This window comes from Argentina anserina, chromosome 4, assembly GCF_933775445.1.
Source record: "Argentina anserina chromosome 4, drPotAnse1.1, whole genome shotgun sequence".
Classification (NCBI taxonomy): domain Eukaryota; kingdom Viridiplantae; phylum Streptophyta; class Magnoliopsida; order Rosales; family Rosaceae; genus Argentina; species Argentina anserina.
The window spans coordinates 27,430,515-27,447,620 of record NC_065875.1 but is presented as its reverse complement, the minus strand read 5'-3'; the positions used below and the strand labels follow the sequence as shown (position 1 = coordinate 27,447,620).

At 38.1% G+C, this 17,106-nt stretch overlaps 3 protein-coding genes across 4 annotated transcripts; all 3 read left to right on the top strand.

Annotated features, from left to right (window-relative positions):
• Nucleotides 1–98: 98 nt before the first annotated feature.
• On the top strand, nucleotides 99–7,971 carry LOC126790229 (pre-mRNA-processing protein 40C). 2 transcript variants are annotated; one of them, XM_050516391.1, is made up of 16 exons: nucleotides 99–227; nucleotides 878–1,080; nucleotides 1,174–1,320; nucleotides 1,558–2,065; nucleotides 2,177–2,340; nucleotides 3,084–3,121; nucleotides 3,252–3,330; nucleotides 3,449–3,904; nucleotides 4,302–4,385; nucleotides 4,922–5,059; nucleotides 5,157–5,263; nucleotides 5,958–6,081; nucleotides 6,415–6,558; nucleotides 6,787–6,933; nucleotides 7,047–7,169; nucleotides 7,446–7,971. In XM_050516391.1, the coding sequence occupies exons 2-16, from the start codon at nucleotides 886–888 to the stop codon at nucleotides 7,761–7,763; spliced, it is 2,772 nt and encodes a 923-aa protein (XP_050372348.1). In that variant the 5' UTR covers nucleotides 99–227; nucleotides 878–885; the 3' UTR covers nucleotides 7,764–7,971. The 2 variants fall into 2 exon arrangements, with proteins under 2 accessions (XP_050372348.1, XP_050372347.1); XM_050516390.1 differs by having other exon boundaries at nucleotides 1,555–2,065.
• A 1,283-nt stretch (nucleotides 7,972–9,254) lies between these two features.
• LOC126790701 (transcription initiation factor TFIID subunit 15) lies at nucleotides 9,255–13,063 on the top strand. The gene is made up of 8 exons (XM_050517042.1): nucleotides 9,255–9,387; nucleotides 9,661–9,808; nucleotides 9,955–10,310; nucleotides 10,424–10,618; nucleotides 10,975–11,058; nucleotides 11,477–11,558; nucleotides 11,636–11,765; nucleotides 12,509–13,063. The coding sequence occupies exons 2-8, from the start codon at nucleotides 9,689–9,691 to the stop codon at nucleotides 12,730–12,732; spliced, it is 1,191 nt and encodes a 396-aa protein (XP_050372999.1). The 5' UTR covers nucleotides 9,255–9,387; nucleotides 9,661–9,688; the 3' UTR covers nucleotides 12,733–13,063.
• A 926-nt stretch (nucleotides 13,064–13,989) lies between these two features.
• On the top strand, nucleotides 13,990–16,970 carry LOC126790700 (BTB/POZ domain-containing protein At3g19850). Its single transcript, XM_050517041.1, has 3 exons — nucleotides 13,990–14,179; nucleotides 14,271–15,416; nucleotides 16,343–16,970. The coding sequence occupies exons 1-3, from the start codon at nucleotides 14,117–14,119 to the stop codon at nucleotides 16,820–16,822; spliced, it is 1,689 nt and encodes a 562-aa protein (XP_050372998.1). The 5' UTR covers nucleotides 13,990–14,116; the 3' UTR covers nucleotides 16,823–16,970.
• The last annotated feature ends 136 nt before the right edge of the window (nucleotides 16,971–17,106 follow it).

Sequence of the window (17,106 nt, the reverse complement as noted above, 5' to 3'; positions counted from 1 at the left end):
GGCCCACCAAACCAAAAGGTTGGATTGGGTCGGGTCGAGCTCCCGTTCACCCATATAATTCGTCGATACTAGAACCTCTCTTCTTCCCCCGCCACTCTCAAACTTCCTCCGTCTCGGCCGCTCACCGCTCCGCCGCAGTCCACCGCAGACCTACCCTCCACTGACACCAATCAAACTCAATTTCCTCTTCTCTATCTTACGACGCGCCGTTTCTGCTCCTCCGTTTGGTTAGTCCATCACTAATTACCTCTCTCTCTCTTTTGATTTCTGGAAATAAATTTCATGAAGAAACACCATGTCGCCTTGTTATTTTCCGTCGTTTGTTCTCTGTTTTGATCGTATCTACCTTTATGAGTTAGGTCTGCTCTGATACACATTATGCCTAATGTTTGTTAGATAGAGTTAAAATTAGGAATCGAGGTGATTAATTAGAACAATGAAATAGAATGAAGCCTCAGATTGAGGTGACTGTGATGCAAACCTGCAACAACACATAGAATTTCGTTACGGTTCATTTCGAAAGATTTGAGACTTTTATATAGATGAGCACAGAAAGTGTTGTTTCAGTAAGCTTGACTTTAAGTTGGCAGTGGGACATTGTTAGGATAAGCTGATTTCACTTCTAAGGCTATAACCGATAATCGTCGAAAGACAGAATCAGATATGTGCACTGAAAACGATTTTAGCAGGGTGATGTTTGCCGCTGTAGGTATTAAGAACTTGCTTGCTGTTATGTCCACAAATGTATATGTTATATCTTTTATTATCTTTAGCTTCATGCCTGAGAGGATTTGCTTATCTGGATGAAACGCTTGCTTGTCGGTGCGAATACTTTGTTTTTTTTTCTTTTCTAAATTTGTTTCTTAATCGCAAGCAGATCAAGTAATGGCAACGCCAGCTTGGTTACCGCAGGATGTGCATCCACCTGTATCTCAATCCCCAGTTTCAGACTCACCTGCAGGGGGTCCTTCAACGCCAACTTCTGCTCCACTTGTGTCAAGTGCAGGCACACCAATCTCTTACAGTGTGCCTCCAAACACAATTGACACTTTTGGAACCTCTCAGCAGCCATCACCTACTGTCAGTACTAATTTATTAAATCCATCTCAATTTTCAAATGGATATAATCATATATCTGGCTCTAAATGTGTTTCTTTTTTTTTATCAATGCAGGCGACTAAGTTCAATCAGTCAGCATCTCCGATGGTTCTTCAACCCCCAGTTCCTGGTCTGTCATCTCTTACCAGTCCCTCTTTTTCATACAACATTCCAAACTCTAATCATCCCTTCCCCAATAATCAGTGGTTTCAATCTGGCATGGTGAGGATTTTTACAGTTTCATATGAACTTACATATTAATTAATTGTTTACAATTTTGCTATCCACACATGAATATAAATTTAGTAAAGGAAACAATGGTCTTCCAAAGAGTTATTGCTGCAATTATAAAGATGTATAACTTTTGCCTATGTCTCAGTGGGATAGTTGCCTGAGATGTCCTTTGTGTCCTTGGTTGTATGTAAAGATTAATTGTTATAGTTTCTCTGATGACAGCAGAATGTCTCACCTGCTACTGCACAAGAAACCGGGAATGCCTTGTCATTTAACACACGTCATGGAATGCCTGGTCCCCCTGGAACAGCCCACTCAGTTCAATTGTCCTTTAATCCGACTGCTCAATCTGCACCCGTTGATTCTTCTTTTGTAGCACTTAGACCTAGTTTGCAAACACATCCTATTGCATCATCTTCTGTTCAGCCACATGCAGGCGCTCCCTACCCATCTTTACCTGGTATGGTTGCTAACCCCCATGGAGTCTGGGTGCAGTCCCCGCAGATGGAAGGCATAACTAGGTTACCATTTCAGCCATATCCTGCTGCTTTTCCTGATCCCTTTCCTTTGCCTACACGTGTTATGCCTCCCCCTTCTGTTTCTATATCCGATTCTCAGCCTCCTGGTGTCACTCCCATCGGACATACGGTTGCAATATCTTTGTCTTCCACTTCTGGTCATCAACTGGCACCCTCTTCATGGATGCAGACAGGATTACCTCATTCTGGAATCGGTATGGTCATGCTTTCCTCCTTTAGTTAATCATGAAGGAACACTGTAATAAAGTATTGGGTCTGATTGATCTCTCCTGATTCAATGCTACATTCAATTTGAAATTTTGTAGATGATAGAAAACATGCTCATGAGGCAGGTAACCAATATATAGCTGCTTTCAATCAACAGTTGGATGCTTGGACTGCACACAAGACAGAGACAGGAGTTGTATACTATTATAATGCTGTGACCGGTGAATCAACTTATGACAAGCCTCCTGGATTTAAGGAGGAGGTGTGTAGAGTTATTATGCACTATATTCATATGCTACTTATTCCCTTAACTCTGGTTTGCAAGATGACGTTTCTTGAATCACATTTTTGTTACCGCTAGATGCTAGATATAACTTTACTCAAGATGCAGGTTGAAAACATTTTGAGGTGGATTAATGCTGGTGCATTTCTTTCTTAGGCCTTGAATTACTATGTTCATCCTATTTAATAACATCTTATTGTAAGCAGACCGCCTTGTATGTGTCCACATTCCAATTTAAGTGGTGAGAAAGTGGACCATAGTCTTCTTCATCCTATTCCTGTAGGTATGGAGCTTTGGTCCCTACTATTCTCATACATGTACTATGAGTTGTGTCTAGGGATTTTTTTTAAATTTTTTGGTGCGAGTATGTCAGTCTACTATGTTGTGTGAGCCTTGCATCGTTGTCTGAGTCTCTATGTATTGCTGTTGTCTTTTCTGCATCTCCATAGTATTTGTCACTTGAAAAAGTAAGCTATATCGATTTCATCAAATTGATGATTGTTGTAATTATATATGTTTTGAGGATTCAACAAATACAACTTGCACCCTTTTCTTATCTTGATAGAAGATTAGCACTTGCGCTTCTTAAACAAATATTATCTAAAATACAGTATCGTTAGAGACCATTCTATCCTTTTTAGGATTGGGATTGTACACGACTTTAGCCTTGTCATTGCCTTTTGTGTTGTGTCTTATTAACCCTTAATTGCTCTTCTGTGCAGCCTGATAAGGTCTCTATGCAGCCAGTTCCTGTTTCAACGTAAGTTGTTTTTTTAATTTTTCTGATGTCAGTATTTTCAATAGTCTTCTTCTTATATCCCAAAAGGCATATAAGGAAAAATGCCATGGAATATTATTTAATCTAAATGGTTTGGCTCTTTTCTGTTTAGGGTTAATTTATCCGGAACTGATTGGGTGTTGGTTACAACGAGTGATGGGAAAAAGTTTTACCATAATAGCAAAACCAAGGTATGGCTTGTTTGTTTAAACCTTCATGATGCCAACAAATTTTCTTTTCTTTGAGTTTTCTTAGGCATTACTAATGATAAACCTTGCTCCCATCCCTCTTGCGCTTTCCCACAATCAGGTTAGCAGCTGGCAGATCCCAAATGAAGTGATAGACATGAGAAAGAAGCAGGATGATGACACTCCAAAAGAAGATCCAGTGTCAGCGCCAAAGGATAGTCAAATGGTTGAAAAAGAATCTGCTCCAATTAGTTTGAGTGCTCCAGCTATTAGCACAGGTGGTCGTGAAGCCATGGCTTACAAGGCCTCAACTGTGCAAGGTTCAACATCTGCGCTCGACCTGATAAAAAAGAAGTTGCAGGATTCTGGAGCTCCTGTTACTTCATCACCAGCTTCAGGACCTTCAGAATTAAATGGCTCGAAAGGAGTTGAGATTACACCTAAGGTCCAGCAGAGCGAGAATAGCAAAGATAGGGTAAATGACACTAATGGAGATGGTAACATCTCTGACTCATCATCAGATTCAGAGGATGCAGATAGTGGGCCAACAAAAGAGGAGGGTATCACTCAATTCAAGGTGTATGTTGTTTCTAGCACTGTATCACTATAATATGTTTCACTGAAAAAATGGACCATATTTTGAAGTCCTTTGAATCTTCTATAATCCTTCACATACTAAAAATTAAATGACGTAGTATTGGCAGATGTTTCCATTTGCTTTCTTTAATTTTTTGATCAATTTGTACTCTTATACTTTGAGTTAATTCTATTTTGTTTTCCTTATACTTTTGTGTTGTTTCTGGATATGCCCTGTTGTTATCAGTCTTGAAGGTTTCAACTTAGATGAGTATACCATGTAGTTTGGTGCTATTTCTTCTTTCTGAAACTATAAATGTAGTCATTCCAAAATCTAGTCGAGTTTGATTGAGTTGCTGCTACTAGAGATGCTAATGATACGAATATCATATATACAGGAGATGCTCAAAGAGCGGGGAATTGCACCATTTTCAAAATGGGAGAAGGAACTGCCAAAGATAGTGTTTGATCCACGATTTAAGGTTTGTGATTCACTTAGTAAAGATTTAGAATTCCATGAATTAGATGGCCCTGGAAAAGTTAAAACTAGAATTGCTTGAAACAATTTTATTGGATCTTGTGGAAGAATAAAAATGTGTAGAAACCTTTTCAGTTAGTTATAGCGTCCCCGATTTGCTTCGGGGTCATGTGAAGATATATGTGTATGTATGTGTATATATTAATTTGTTTACTAATTGTTCTGATGCGGGCTACTGAGAAGAACATTTTCTTTCCTTTCTTCTTTTGGGAAGTCTACAATTTTGAAGCTTTTATGAAGGGTTGCTACACTGCTGCAACCTTCTCTCTTCCATTTTTCATAGATCCTAAGATAAGTTTGATCTCTGGCTTCCCCTCTTTCAACACTTCATCTGCAGCCAAATTCAATTTTTACAATCTTGTTGTGAATATTATGGCACAGCTGGATGGGAGGCAGTAGTTGTTGGAATTTCCCTCTCTTTGCAGCATTGTCTACTTATTTACTCCTGCCAGTTATGTATTGACAAAGGCCCTATTGCAGGTAATTCCAAGTTATTCAAGGAGAGCCTTGTTTGAACACTATGTTAAGACACGTGCAGAGGAGGAACGAAAGGAGAAACGAGCAGCTCAGAAGGCTTCAATAGAGGCATTTAAGCACTTACTGGCTGAAGCAGTGGAGGTCTTAAAGAGTTCCCTAGTTTTAAGCTTGTTGTGTCTTTTTGTTACCTGAACTGTGGTGTTGAAAATAGCTTATTAACTTACTTTTAACTTTTCAGGATATTAATGATGCCACAGATTACCACAGTTTCAGAAAGAAATGGGGCAATGATCCACGCTTTGAGAATTTGGACCGCAAGGATCGAGAGCATTTATTGAATGAAAGGTAGCACTGAATACGGAGAGTAGATCATATTCCTGTTCATATTATAGCGTAAATAATCCATTGCGTGGATGCTTCTTTACTTTCTAGCCGTTGGGGTCATAGTTTAGTTATCTGATTCATACATACAAGTGACATCATCGATCATTATACTTTGATCATTCAAAAAGTATTTTCTCAATCTCAGAATATAATGGGCTAATGGCTAACCACCTTTTATATTATTGCGTCTTTTGTTTTTGAAATTTATGTTTTACAGTAACAGTTAATAAAGAAAGAAACCCTTTCATGCTGTGAACCTTTCCTAGACGATAACTGTAATTGAGGCGCGATAAGATAATTTTCTGCCGTACAAAAGTGTCAGTGTCAAGGCGACATATAGTCCATGTTCACTTTTCCTAGTGCAGTGCAGTAGACTCAGCTGAACTATCATATTTGTGCCTATTCGTTCTGATTTGAATCCTTATTTAAATTTGTATGAACTGTTTCTAAGACAGAGAAAGTGATATCCATTGATAACCCTTGAAAGCTACATGAGTCAGCAAATAGTACACTAACCAGATTCCCACATTCATTGGGTGTGCGCTTTTTGCCCATAATCTCCTTTGGATTTGTTTGGTAAATCTAGATTCTCTTTCTATGCTCAGTTTTGACTATCAAAAATTTTCATAGACAATTTCTTTTTGTTCATTTGCAGAGTCCTGCCATTGAAGAAAGCTGCAGAAGAAAAGGCTGAAGCAGAGCGTGCTGCAGCAGCAACTAGTTTTAAGTGCATGCTTCAAGAAAAAGGGGATATTACTGTAAATTCCCGTTGGTCCAGGGTATGTGCATTCTACAGCAGGTTTATTTATTTCTAATCCACTAATCAGGAATTTAGTAGTGTCATAACAAACCAACTTGTTTGTTTTAAATAACATAGATCTAACTCTAAACTCTAAATGCACGTTTAAGTCCTAAAAAAATGCAAAAGTCTTCTATCAATTTCCTCTCCTATTCTAACTCAACATTATGAACTGATATGCAAGGGATTTTTTTTATGGATATGAAATATAACTTTTGGAAGTAGTTTTGCACCAACTAAACAAAATACTTGTTTACAGTGTGCTAGAGTTTCTATATCCTTAGAATTCAGTGTTTGTTTAAACCTGCTGTAGGTGAAAGATAGTCTGCGGAATGATCCAAGGTACAAAGCTGTTAAGCACGAGGATAGGGAAGTTTTATTCAACAAGTACATATCCGATCTCAAAGCTGTGGAAGAGGAAGCAGAACGAGAGGCAAAAGCTAAAAGGGACGAGCAGGTAAAGACATGTATTGAACAGGAATATCAATCTTATATGCACAATTGATTTCAGATCTGTGCAGTGAACATGTATGTGGAATTATATATCTAAAAGTCTCGAACTTTGTGTATTTGCTGAACCCAGAATACGAACCAATACTTACATAAAAGAAACCTTTGTTAAATGAATTAGGAAATTTGAGGTGAATATTGATTAAACAAGATCTCTCCCGTACACTGATTTTAGGATAAATTAAGGGAAAGAGAGCGAGAACTACGCAAGCGGAAGGAAAGAGAAGAACAAGAAACAGAGAGGGTGCGATTGAAAGTTCGTAGGAAGGAGGCAGTGTCTTCTTTTCAAGCTTTACTTGTCGAATCAATCAAAGATCCTCAGGTATGTTCTTTCCAATTTCAAGATTTGGAATGACAGAAATTAATAAATTTATTTGGCAGTATGGTGGATCCTGTACTTATGGATGTTGTGATATCTGCTTATCATTTATTCAGGCATCTTGGACAGAATCTAAGCCTAAGTTGGAGAAGGACTCACAACAGCGTGCAGCCAACTCTGATCTGAATTCATCCGACATGGAAAAGCTCTTTCGGGAACACGTAAAGATGCTACATGAGGTAAATATGACAATGATGTTCCTGTTACAAGTAATTTAATATGATAGGCTGTAGGTTATTGATGTTTAGGGCCAAGCATATCCGAGTATTGTTAATTGACATTCTCTATGCTCTGTGCTTTGTGAGAGAAAAATAAATGAAAGCTTGGACATGAATCAACCATATAACTAAATGGTGATTGGATCCAATTCATTTGTTTCCCCTAAAGACTTACCTTTGATATTTGCAACTTTGTAAAGCCGCGTTCTAATTACTACTACGTTTTGGCTTTTCCAGCGATGTGCACACGAGTTTAGGACTTTGCTGGCTGAAGTGTTGACTATAGAAGCAGCCTCCCAAGAGACAGAGGAAGGAAAAACAGTTCTGAATTCATGGTCAACAGCTAAACGTTTACTAAAGCCTGATCCCAGATATAACAAGATGCCACGGAAAGAGAGGGAAGTCGTGTGGCACCGATATGCCGAGGAGATGCTGCGAAAGCAAAAGTCATCACATGATCCTAGGGAAGACAGGAAATCAGATGCTAAAAGCAGAAGCTCCGCCGATGCTTGGAGATCCACCTTCGGATCAAGGGTTGCCCACGACCGTAGGTGACCATTTGCTGATCACTAACTTAGTAGGATTCCTTTCGTTACTTGAGGGGCACAATTTACAGTTGCAGTGCTGTATCTATACTATTACATAACTTTTAGGAGTGAGTTAGCTGATTTTACTAGCTGACTTTTATCATTTGGTTACAGCTTGAAACTATGATTTACTGCACCTTTTAACTTGATCCAATGCTATTAGATAAATTTCTATCTGGGTAAATTACAAGATACAACAAGGGCTTTTGATAATTAAATATCGAAAATGAAAAGATCGCCATACATACTAGTCATAAACACATGTTAGGCATGTTAAAGAATAATTTGTTAAATAAAAAAAAACTTCAGGAAAAAAAAACTGTCATTGGCAATTATCAATTAGATAACTACAGTATGGTAACTATATGCAGAGAATGGGTAAATTATAAAAATATACAATCTCTCATCATAAATTATAAAAATGTTACTATTTATTTCTCAATTATAAAAATGTCATTGTAATTGAATAGAAATTAGAAAATTGTCAACAAACTTGAACCAAAATTTGAAAAAGTCACTTTTTAAATATTTTCTAGACAATTTTACATTTTCTTACTATTTTTCTTATTTTTTTTTTCTTCTTCTAATTTTGGCCATAATTTTGTCGTTCAACGATGGATTTGAGAGTGGTTGATATCGTTAGAAATATCTCTCTTTCCTTTTTCATTTGATATCCTACCCACTCCGAACTGACCACCGTACAAGCCGCAACAACTCTCGTAAGAGGTTGCCACCGTTGATAGTGGTACTCCAAGCAATTTCGGTGAAATCAGAGCTCAAAATTTCTTAATTCTAGTTATTTTATTCATTTTGAGCATATCATATCAATTTCCTTTGAATTTTAATATCATTTCGCATATTTAGACATTTGCTCTCGACATGTTACACTCGTTGTCATACTAACTGTCACACTATCACACTCGCTGTCACACCTCATTTTGAGCCTTGGTCGCCGAGGCTCGGATCGATATTAAATCTCATGTATTTTTTTAGGGAGATAATAAAAGTCAGTGACAGTGTTTAAATATCATGAAATTCAAGGGCAACACTTTAAGCTTTTAGCAATTCGATTTTTTCTAATTTTGAAATCTTTCATGACTTTTTTCCCATTTCATGTGTCAAAATAGATTTTTTGATAAGAAGCCTCAGAGCAAGTGGATAATATCTAAATTTTTATTGTATTTAAATTTTGTTATTTACCTTTTCACCATTGAATTATTAAAAGAAATTTCAAATTAACCTATAATGCGAGGGGATTAATGTAATTTCACCGACATTTTGGTTGACAAATCGTGTTTGAGTTATTAATAGTATAGATTATAGTACGTCAAATGCCTCATTTCAAAATAGAAATAAATTTACCACTCCAGTCGTCCACCCTATAACATCAAGGTAAAATTTAATTACCGTATAAGTAAAATTATAATAAAAACCGAAACCGGGGTGATAAAGTAGTGGTGGAAGCTGGAAGCCGGGTTCAGAATTAGGGCTCCCAGCCTATTCTGATCGTCTTCCACACTTCACAATCCTCATTAGGGTTTACGGGCTCCGCAGCATTCGAGAGGCTCGAGGACCTCGCCGTCGCCGTTCAGGTAAGCTCGATTTCCCTCTCTCTCAATCAGCTACGGAAATGTAATCGGAATTTTGTTTCCAAATCCGTTTGAATGAAATAGAGAAATGATAGTGCCAGTGTTCTCCTGCTGCTTCGTTTCGATTTGAATTAACATGAGCTTTCGTGCTAGTGTTCTCTTCTGTTGAGGAATGTGACATGCTTAAGTTTTCGATTACTAGAATGGATCTGTTTTTGATTTGTGTGTGAATGGAATTGTGGATAATATTTGATTGGAGCTCATCCCTTTGTGAAGGATTGTGATTCATGAGAGTGGTGGCTATATGGCGAACTATTCAGGAAAAGGAGGCCCTGCAATTGGTTCTGTCTATGTTTGCAACTTGCCGGAGGGCACTGACGAGAATATGCTGGCCGAATATTTCAGCACCATCGGCTTGTTGAAGGTAACGAGTTTCGACTTTTGATAGGGAATATGTCTGTTGTTTGTATTGTTTTTCGTGTTTTGTTGGACTTTGCTGTCAAGTATTTTGGGTTTTATGAAATGTTTAAAAGTTGTTTTCCTTTTTCGTGCTTGCTTTCCACTGTTTAGAAAGACAAGCGAACAGGTCGGCCCAAAATTTGGCTATACAGAGACAAAGTGACAGATGAACCAAAGGGAGATGCTACTGTGACATATGAAGATCCACATGCTGCATTCGCAGCGGTTGAGTGGTTTAATGACAAGGAGTTTCATGGGAATGTCATTGGGGTTCATATAGCGGAGTCGAAAAGAGATGACCAAGTGTATAATCCCGGGGTTGAGCTTGGCTCTAGTGGTGGTGATCCAGTTTATGGCGGAGCGGAGGAAAATGCTGAGGAAATGAATGGAGGTGGCGGTAAAGGCCAGGGCGATGTTCCTGGGAAAGCATGGCAACAGGATGGAGACTGGACGTGTCCGAATACAAGGTCTGTGATGTGAGATTGGTGAGCAGCTCTTTCTGGCACTTTCTTTTGATGTTTCGATTTCTTAATGTGATGTTGTTCAGTACATAGCTTCTTATCCCCTGTTCTCCTAGCAGTTGTGGCAATGTCAATTTTGCGTTCCGTGGTGTGTGCAACCGCTGTGGAAGTGCTCGACCAACTGGTGCTTCTGGGGGTGGGGCAGGGGGCGGTGGTCGCGGCAGGGGCCGAGGGGCTGATTCTGGGGGCCGTGGTGGTCCTGTTGGTGCTCCTACTGGGGGACTCTTTGGTCCAAATGATTGGTCGTGTCCAATGTAAGTTAATGTGTCATCTCTTCCTCCTTAAGCTCTTCTTTGTAAAATTGTTATATACATAGAAGTCAGGTACCTTCTTGCATCAATCTCAGTTGAGTAATTCTTATGTCACATAACTTAGTCAACTGTATTTTACTGGGATGACAATAAATCGATATTGTTGGTTGGTAATCATTCATTGAAATTTCAATATTCCATTCATTTTAGAAGCTAGTCCTATCCTACTTCAAAATTAGTTAGCAGAATCACATGCATAATCTTTGCACTATGTTTTGATTACGTGCTTGTCAAGAACAGACATAAATGCATTGTTATGCACATGTTTTCTTCATTGCACTCTTTTATCTTCATTTCAGGTGCGGCAACATTAATTGGGCAAAGCGTACAAAATGCAATATATGCAACACAAATAAACCTGGTCACAATGAGGGTGGTGTAAGGTATCTTCTAGATGTACATACATATATATAAATATATTATATTCTGTTTTTGCACCAATAATTTGAACTTGTTTCATCAAAAAATTATAATATTAATGGCACATAAGCATACCAATGCATAGTCTCGTCTCTGTGATGGTGTTATCTGTGTAGTTTGATACCTAAAAGTCATCACTTTCAACTAAAAGAACAAAGAATTAGTGTTTGGCTATTACCTCATCCACTTGTAAAATAAATGTCATTTCCTTTTCTTTATAAGCTGAAGAATATGATGCACACTGGAGTTTAATTAAGTTTTAAGTCAGTATACTGTTGTTTAGTTTTTGGTCTCATTGGCTTGATCAGAATTACTATTTAGTCTATACAGAATCTGTTAATCTCTTGTGACATTCAAATATTATAATTGCTGCTTTGACAGAGGAGGGCGTGGCGGTGGTTACAAAGAACTTGATGAAGAAGAACTGGAGGAAATTAAGCGACGCCGGCGGGAGGCCGAAGATGTAAGACATTATTGCATAAAGCGTTGAAGTTTTGTATATTGTGTTCCAGTTTAACACTGATTTTGTGCCAATCTCAGGATGATGGAGAGATGTATGATGAGTTTGGCAACCTGAAGAAAAAATTTCGAGCTAAAACATCACAGCAAGCTGAGACTGGATGGGCTCTTCCAGGTGCTGGGCGTGCTGGATGGGAGGTTGAGGAATTAGGTATTTATGCATTTCAGTACATGATAAGGTTTACTTGATTTTTTTATATATTTTGAATCTTAATTATATAAATAGAAGTGTAGAACTGTGGATATTCTGTTTGCATGCTGATCTGTTTCTTTCTTCTCCTCTGGGTTCCGAAATTCTGGATTTTTTTTTCACATTATAGTACTGCAAAATTTTCTTCTCAGCATGAATTCTTATTATCCTTGCCATGCATGAGCCTCCTTTTTCTTGTGCTAGTACATTGAACCCAAAATAAGTGTCTTTGCTGCTTTTACAAAGGGTGAAATTGTGGCGCTGCTTTGAAAGGGTTTAGTTTAAACGTGGTTGGCAGCTTATTTTCAAATTGATTTCAGTTGCACATCTACCCATTAAGAAAAGATATTATGAATAGAGTTTTGGTTAGTGTTGTTTCTTCTATATTGTTCTATCGGTTTTACATGTGCTAAATTGTTAAATTAGTAAGACCATTTACACCAGTAGGAATTATCATATAATGCTTTTGCTGGATTTCGCTTTTTCAAAAACTTGATTCTTTGTAGGTCAAGAAACGTTTATATGCATGTCATGTTATATTTCTTTGATATCTGAGTCCTCATTTCTGAATCCCATTTAAGAGTGAATAGCTTTGGGTTAGTGCGAGAACTTTGTTAAGATTGTATGCCCATGGTGACTTTTACTTGGGCAAGTAGGATCCCTTCAGTTTAGTGATTGACTTTGTTCACAAAATGATATGGCAGGTGTTCTTGATAGAGATGGCAGAGAAAGAAATAGAGATAGAGGAGGAAGGGAGCGTGATGATAGGGCGGGGAGCAAGAACAGGGAAAGAGATGATAGGGATAGGCGTCGCAGTCGAAGCAGAGAAAGGGACAGTGGGAGAGATCGACCTCGAGATTATGATCGGGAGAAAGAATATGGGCGGGAGAGGGACCGAGATAGGGATCGGAACAGGCACCGTTACTGAAACTTATCAAACTGTTCTTAAGTTTTGGTTCCATCTTTCTGAGAGACCCTGGGTGTTAATGTATCCTCTTTTGGGGGAGGGCATTTGCTTTGAACATTTTCTTGGCCTCTAGAAGCTAGTCGGATAGGAGCTAGTTGGATAGGTTCTGACCATATGTGTCAGCTCTCTCTCGTTTTAAGTTACCATTCTTCAAACCGTGATCTGCACTTGCATTCTATTGGAATTTTGTTGAATATTGTTTACATTATGGATATTATTTGTAGCACAATGTGAATGTGTAATGACTGATGTTTCTGATAGTTGGTTCTTTATACATTTGATTTGTGGATCGTCTTTAATTGCATTCCCCATTTTGTTGTTTTCTCAAATGCAAGTAGGCAAATAGAAAGCTGCAAGGTGATAGAAGCTTAAATTGTTTTCAATATTCTTTAAATTATAGAGCACTCAAGATTCCAGAAGCCATTTGCAACCTCTTCTTTTGTATAATTGATTGATACTTTGATACCATTACCCTTGCTAAGAATAGGGATTAGGCGTTAGGGTTTAGGTTGGATTAGAGTTAACCTACTGTCTAATTGTTAGTTCAGTGTTTAGGGTTCAATGTTTTTAGATGATATCCATAAACCATAACAACACGGGATAGACAGAGAGATAGATAGAGACAAAATAAGTTAATGTTCCCTCATTCGTTGCTAACATAATGTTTCTTCTCCTTTCTGGGTCCCTGGTTCACATGTCTGAGATGTGGAATTTCCATCAAAATCTTCAACTGCAGGGAACCTAAGCTCCCGTGTAAGAACACAAGAATATCAATATAACAATCTGTGAAAATAGTGAGAGCAACTTGTTGACTTGCAGAGTTTGTCACCTACAACAGACAAAAATCTCCACGTTATCTCTAAAGCTATCTGTGAAAGACCAACATTCACCTCTAAACTATCAGATCGATGCACATCGTTTTCCTTTTGCTTCTCTCTGGAAAAACACCGAGAGAAAATATAGGTTCTGATGGCATAGCATCGGGAATGATGTTCAACACAGTCCATTACCAGTTGAGAATTACATATGTACTGAGATGGTGAATTTAGCCTGAATTTGGGAAAAAAAAAAACTCCACTCTGTCTAGTTTCATTTTTAATGGTTCTGTCACTTCTGTGACAGAAGTCCTCTTGTTCGCTAATTAAAATAAATGTATCAAAGTACATGTAAAGCTCACGAGTCATGATTCTCCTAGAGGTCAAAAAAGCTTACCCTTTATATTAATAGAGGTCACAGCACAGGTGTGTGTAAACCATCTGTCTTCTGCCAGTACATATATCCTCAAGGTGGTCTGTGTTGCAGATAGAGGTTCTTCTTGATTTCATTCAATGCAAAAGTAGCAGCTATGTCACACCTCTGTGATTTTCAAGTCCACATTAATGGTCTGCAAACATTCTTTGTGAATGAGGTAAGGTTATATACATATATGGAAAGCTGCAGCTTCTAAACTCTTATTATAAATCAGTCTGCAGTTGAAAGTTGATAACAAACTTGTGCAGGAGGTTTTATCAAGATATTCAGGGAGGCTGAAGAAGATCATCAAGCAGGAAAGGAAAAGAGACCAGATTAACTACTCAGGGATTGAAATTGATGACTTCCCAGGAGGCCCTGATGGGTTTGAGTTGATCTCAAGGTTCTGTTACAGCAATGGAAGAATCACAACAACAGTTTCAAATCTGTCCCTCCTCCATTGCTGTGCACTCTTTCTTGGTATGACTGAGAAAGTCTCAACCAACAATCTCTTGAAGCAAACAGAAACCTTTCTTGAGGGACTGTTTGACTGGTCATGGAAAGAAATACTAGTCTGCCTCAAAAGCTGTGGGTCATTCTTGAACTATGCAGATTCATCAGGTCTTGTAGACAAGCTCATTTGTGCAGTGTTAGCAAAGATTGCTCAGAATTCAGACATAGGCAGCCTCATTGCTACTTCTTCCTCGTCGTCTTCATCTCCGGAAACTCCATCTGTGTTCAGGGTCTCTTCCTCATTCAAGAATACCCCTGAATCACTGAAGCCAAGTTCATCAAGTAGAGCTTGGTGGTTTGATGATGTGTCCATTTTACCCCCAAAGATCATTGAGAAACTCATCCAGAGTTTAGGGGCTTATGGTTCTGAAAACAACAGCTTGATCCTCACAAGGTTCCTCCTCCATTACCTGAAAGTCTCAGCTCAAAGAAAAAGAAGCCATACTAGTCACACATCATCTGAGTTTGGTGGTCTTGCAGATACAGCTATTCATGGGGTTATTTTGGTGGGTAAAAAAGTCTTCTCCTGCAGAGCCCTGTTCTGGGTTTTGAGGATTGTGTCTGGTTTGGGAATCAGTAAAGAGTACAGACTTGGTTTGGAGAGATTGATTGGTGGGATGCTTGATGAAGCAACACTGGATGACTTGTTAGTATCTGGGCATGACAGGGGTGTTTATGATGTTAATCTTGTTATAAGGTTGATAAGAGTATTTGCTAAAAGTGAGGGGGTTTCTGTACAAAAGTTGAGGAAAACTGGTAGGTTGATTGATAAGTACCTAGGTGAAATATCACCTGATCAGAATCTCAAGATTTCTAAATTTCTTGGAGTTGCAGAGAGTTTACCAGATTCTGCTAGGGAATGCTTTGATGGGGCCTACAGAGCCATTGATATCTATCTTGAGGTAACAGATTTGCATACTTCAGTAATTTTCATTGATTAAATCTACTTTTATTGATTGCACAATCACTGCACAATGATTCAAGCTTATTCCTTTTCTACGCATTGATCAGTATACTGTGTTAAACACCTTTGTCTTCCTATCAAATTGACATCTCATACATCCTGCTGAAAATTTTCCCTCTTCTGATTCTCTCTTCTTTGGTGTTTTTGTTTCCCTGGGATAAGATATCATGCTGCATCATCATAATCTTGTGAGTTGTGAATGTGATAACCCTCTCCTTGTCAACCTCCAACTCCCATGTTTGGGTTTATGGATGTCACTTTCCGTAAATGGAGAGTAGCAAATGAGTATAGGTCAAGATAGAAGGCCTATCTGGCCGGACGGGGACTCGGGGAGAGCACAACACTAGGACAAAGCTAAAAAACTATATAGAATATGAATGATGAGCTTACATTACACAATTAGATGCATCCTTTTTTCTATGTGAGATCAGGCTGTAATTTTATAATTGAAGAATATGTTTTCATGGTCGGTCCATTAGGATTTATTGTTAGTACTCATATGAACTATGGTCATATATGTTTTGGCAGATACGTTCCAATTTATGTGTTGTTTACTCTTTTGGATTCTTTTCATCATGAGTCTCATGCATGTATTGGCCTTGATTGAGTATCTTGTTTCCTCCTCAGACAAATTTCTAAATTGGCATTATTCAGCCACATTTCTTAAAGAAAAGTAGGTTCATATCATTATATTGCTGATTCTAAAGACAAGGAAAAATGTCGGTTCTTCTTTGTTGGAAATTAGAAAGAATTGGATGGTGTAGAATGAAGACCGTACCCCATTGATCTGTACATCTTTCGTTCTACTTGAACTTCACCATGTTCTAGATTATTGATTACTTTCTGATATAACTTTTGTTGCAGTCTCACCCAACTCTTTCATTTGAGGAGAGGTCAAGATTATGCAGATGCTTAAATTACGAAAAGCTGAGTCTCGAAGCATGTAAAGAACTCGCAAAGAATCCGAAAATCCCACCAACAGTCGCAATTCAAGCACTCATTTCTCAGCAATCAAAAGTAACAGCAACAGAAGAATTTGTACAAGCCAGTCCAAGTAGTACTGCAAGTGCAACTGATCATTTTAATTCCCATTCACATTTACATTCCAATTTTCATTCCCAAATGGTTCTGTACAACAATGCTGGTGTTGGTGCTGAAAAAGATAGTTTTCCAGAAGAAAGCAGCTTAGATACGAAGCTAAATTTGCAGAGGATGCAATGGAGGGTGGTGGAGTTGGAGAAACTGTGCAGAGAAATGAAGGGTCAGATGTCAAGGATGGTTAAGAATAATGTCTTGAGTAGTACTACCACAACACATGGTAGAGCTCTTCCTAGATTTTGTTGAGTGAAAAATTACTATATGTAAAAGATTGTCATTACACTTTTTTAGTTTTATCCTTTTGTTTGTGTTTGGTGATCGATATGTAATTTGGGGATTGGATTGTTTGTAATTATTTTATCACCTGATAATGAAATTTTCTATCTTTTCCAACGTACAATTGATGAAGCAATGTAATTTCAAAGTGTTAACAACAACTTAACTCAGTAATTGTCAAAATCAAACGCCGAAAACATACTTGAAAGAAATGGATAGTTTTCAAAGCAGGCACATAGATATATGGCTCCAAA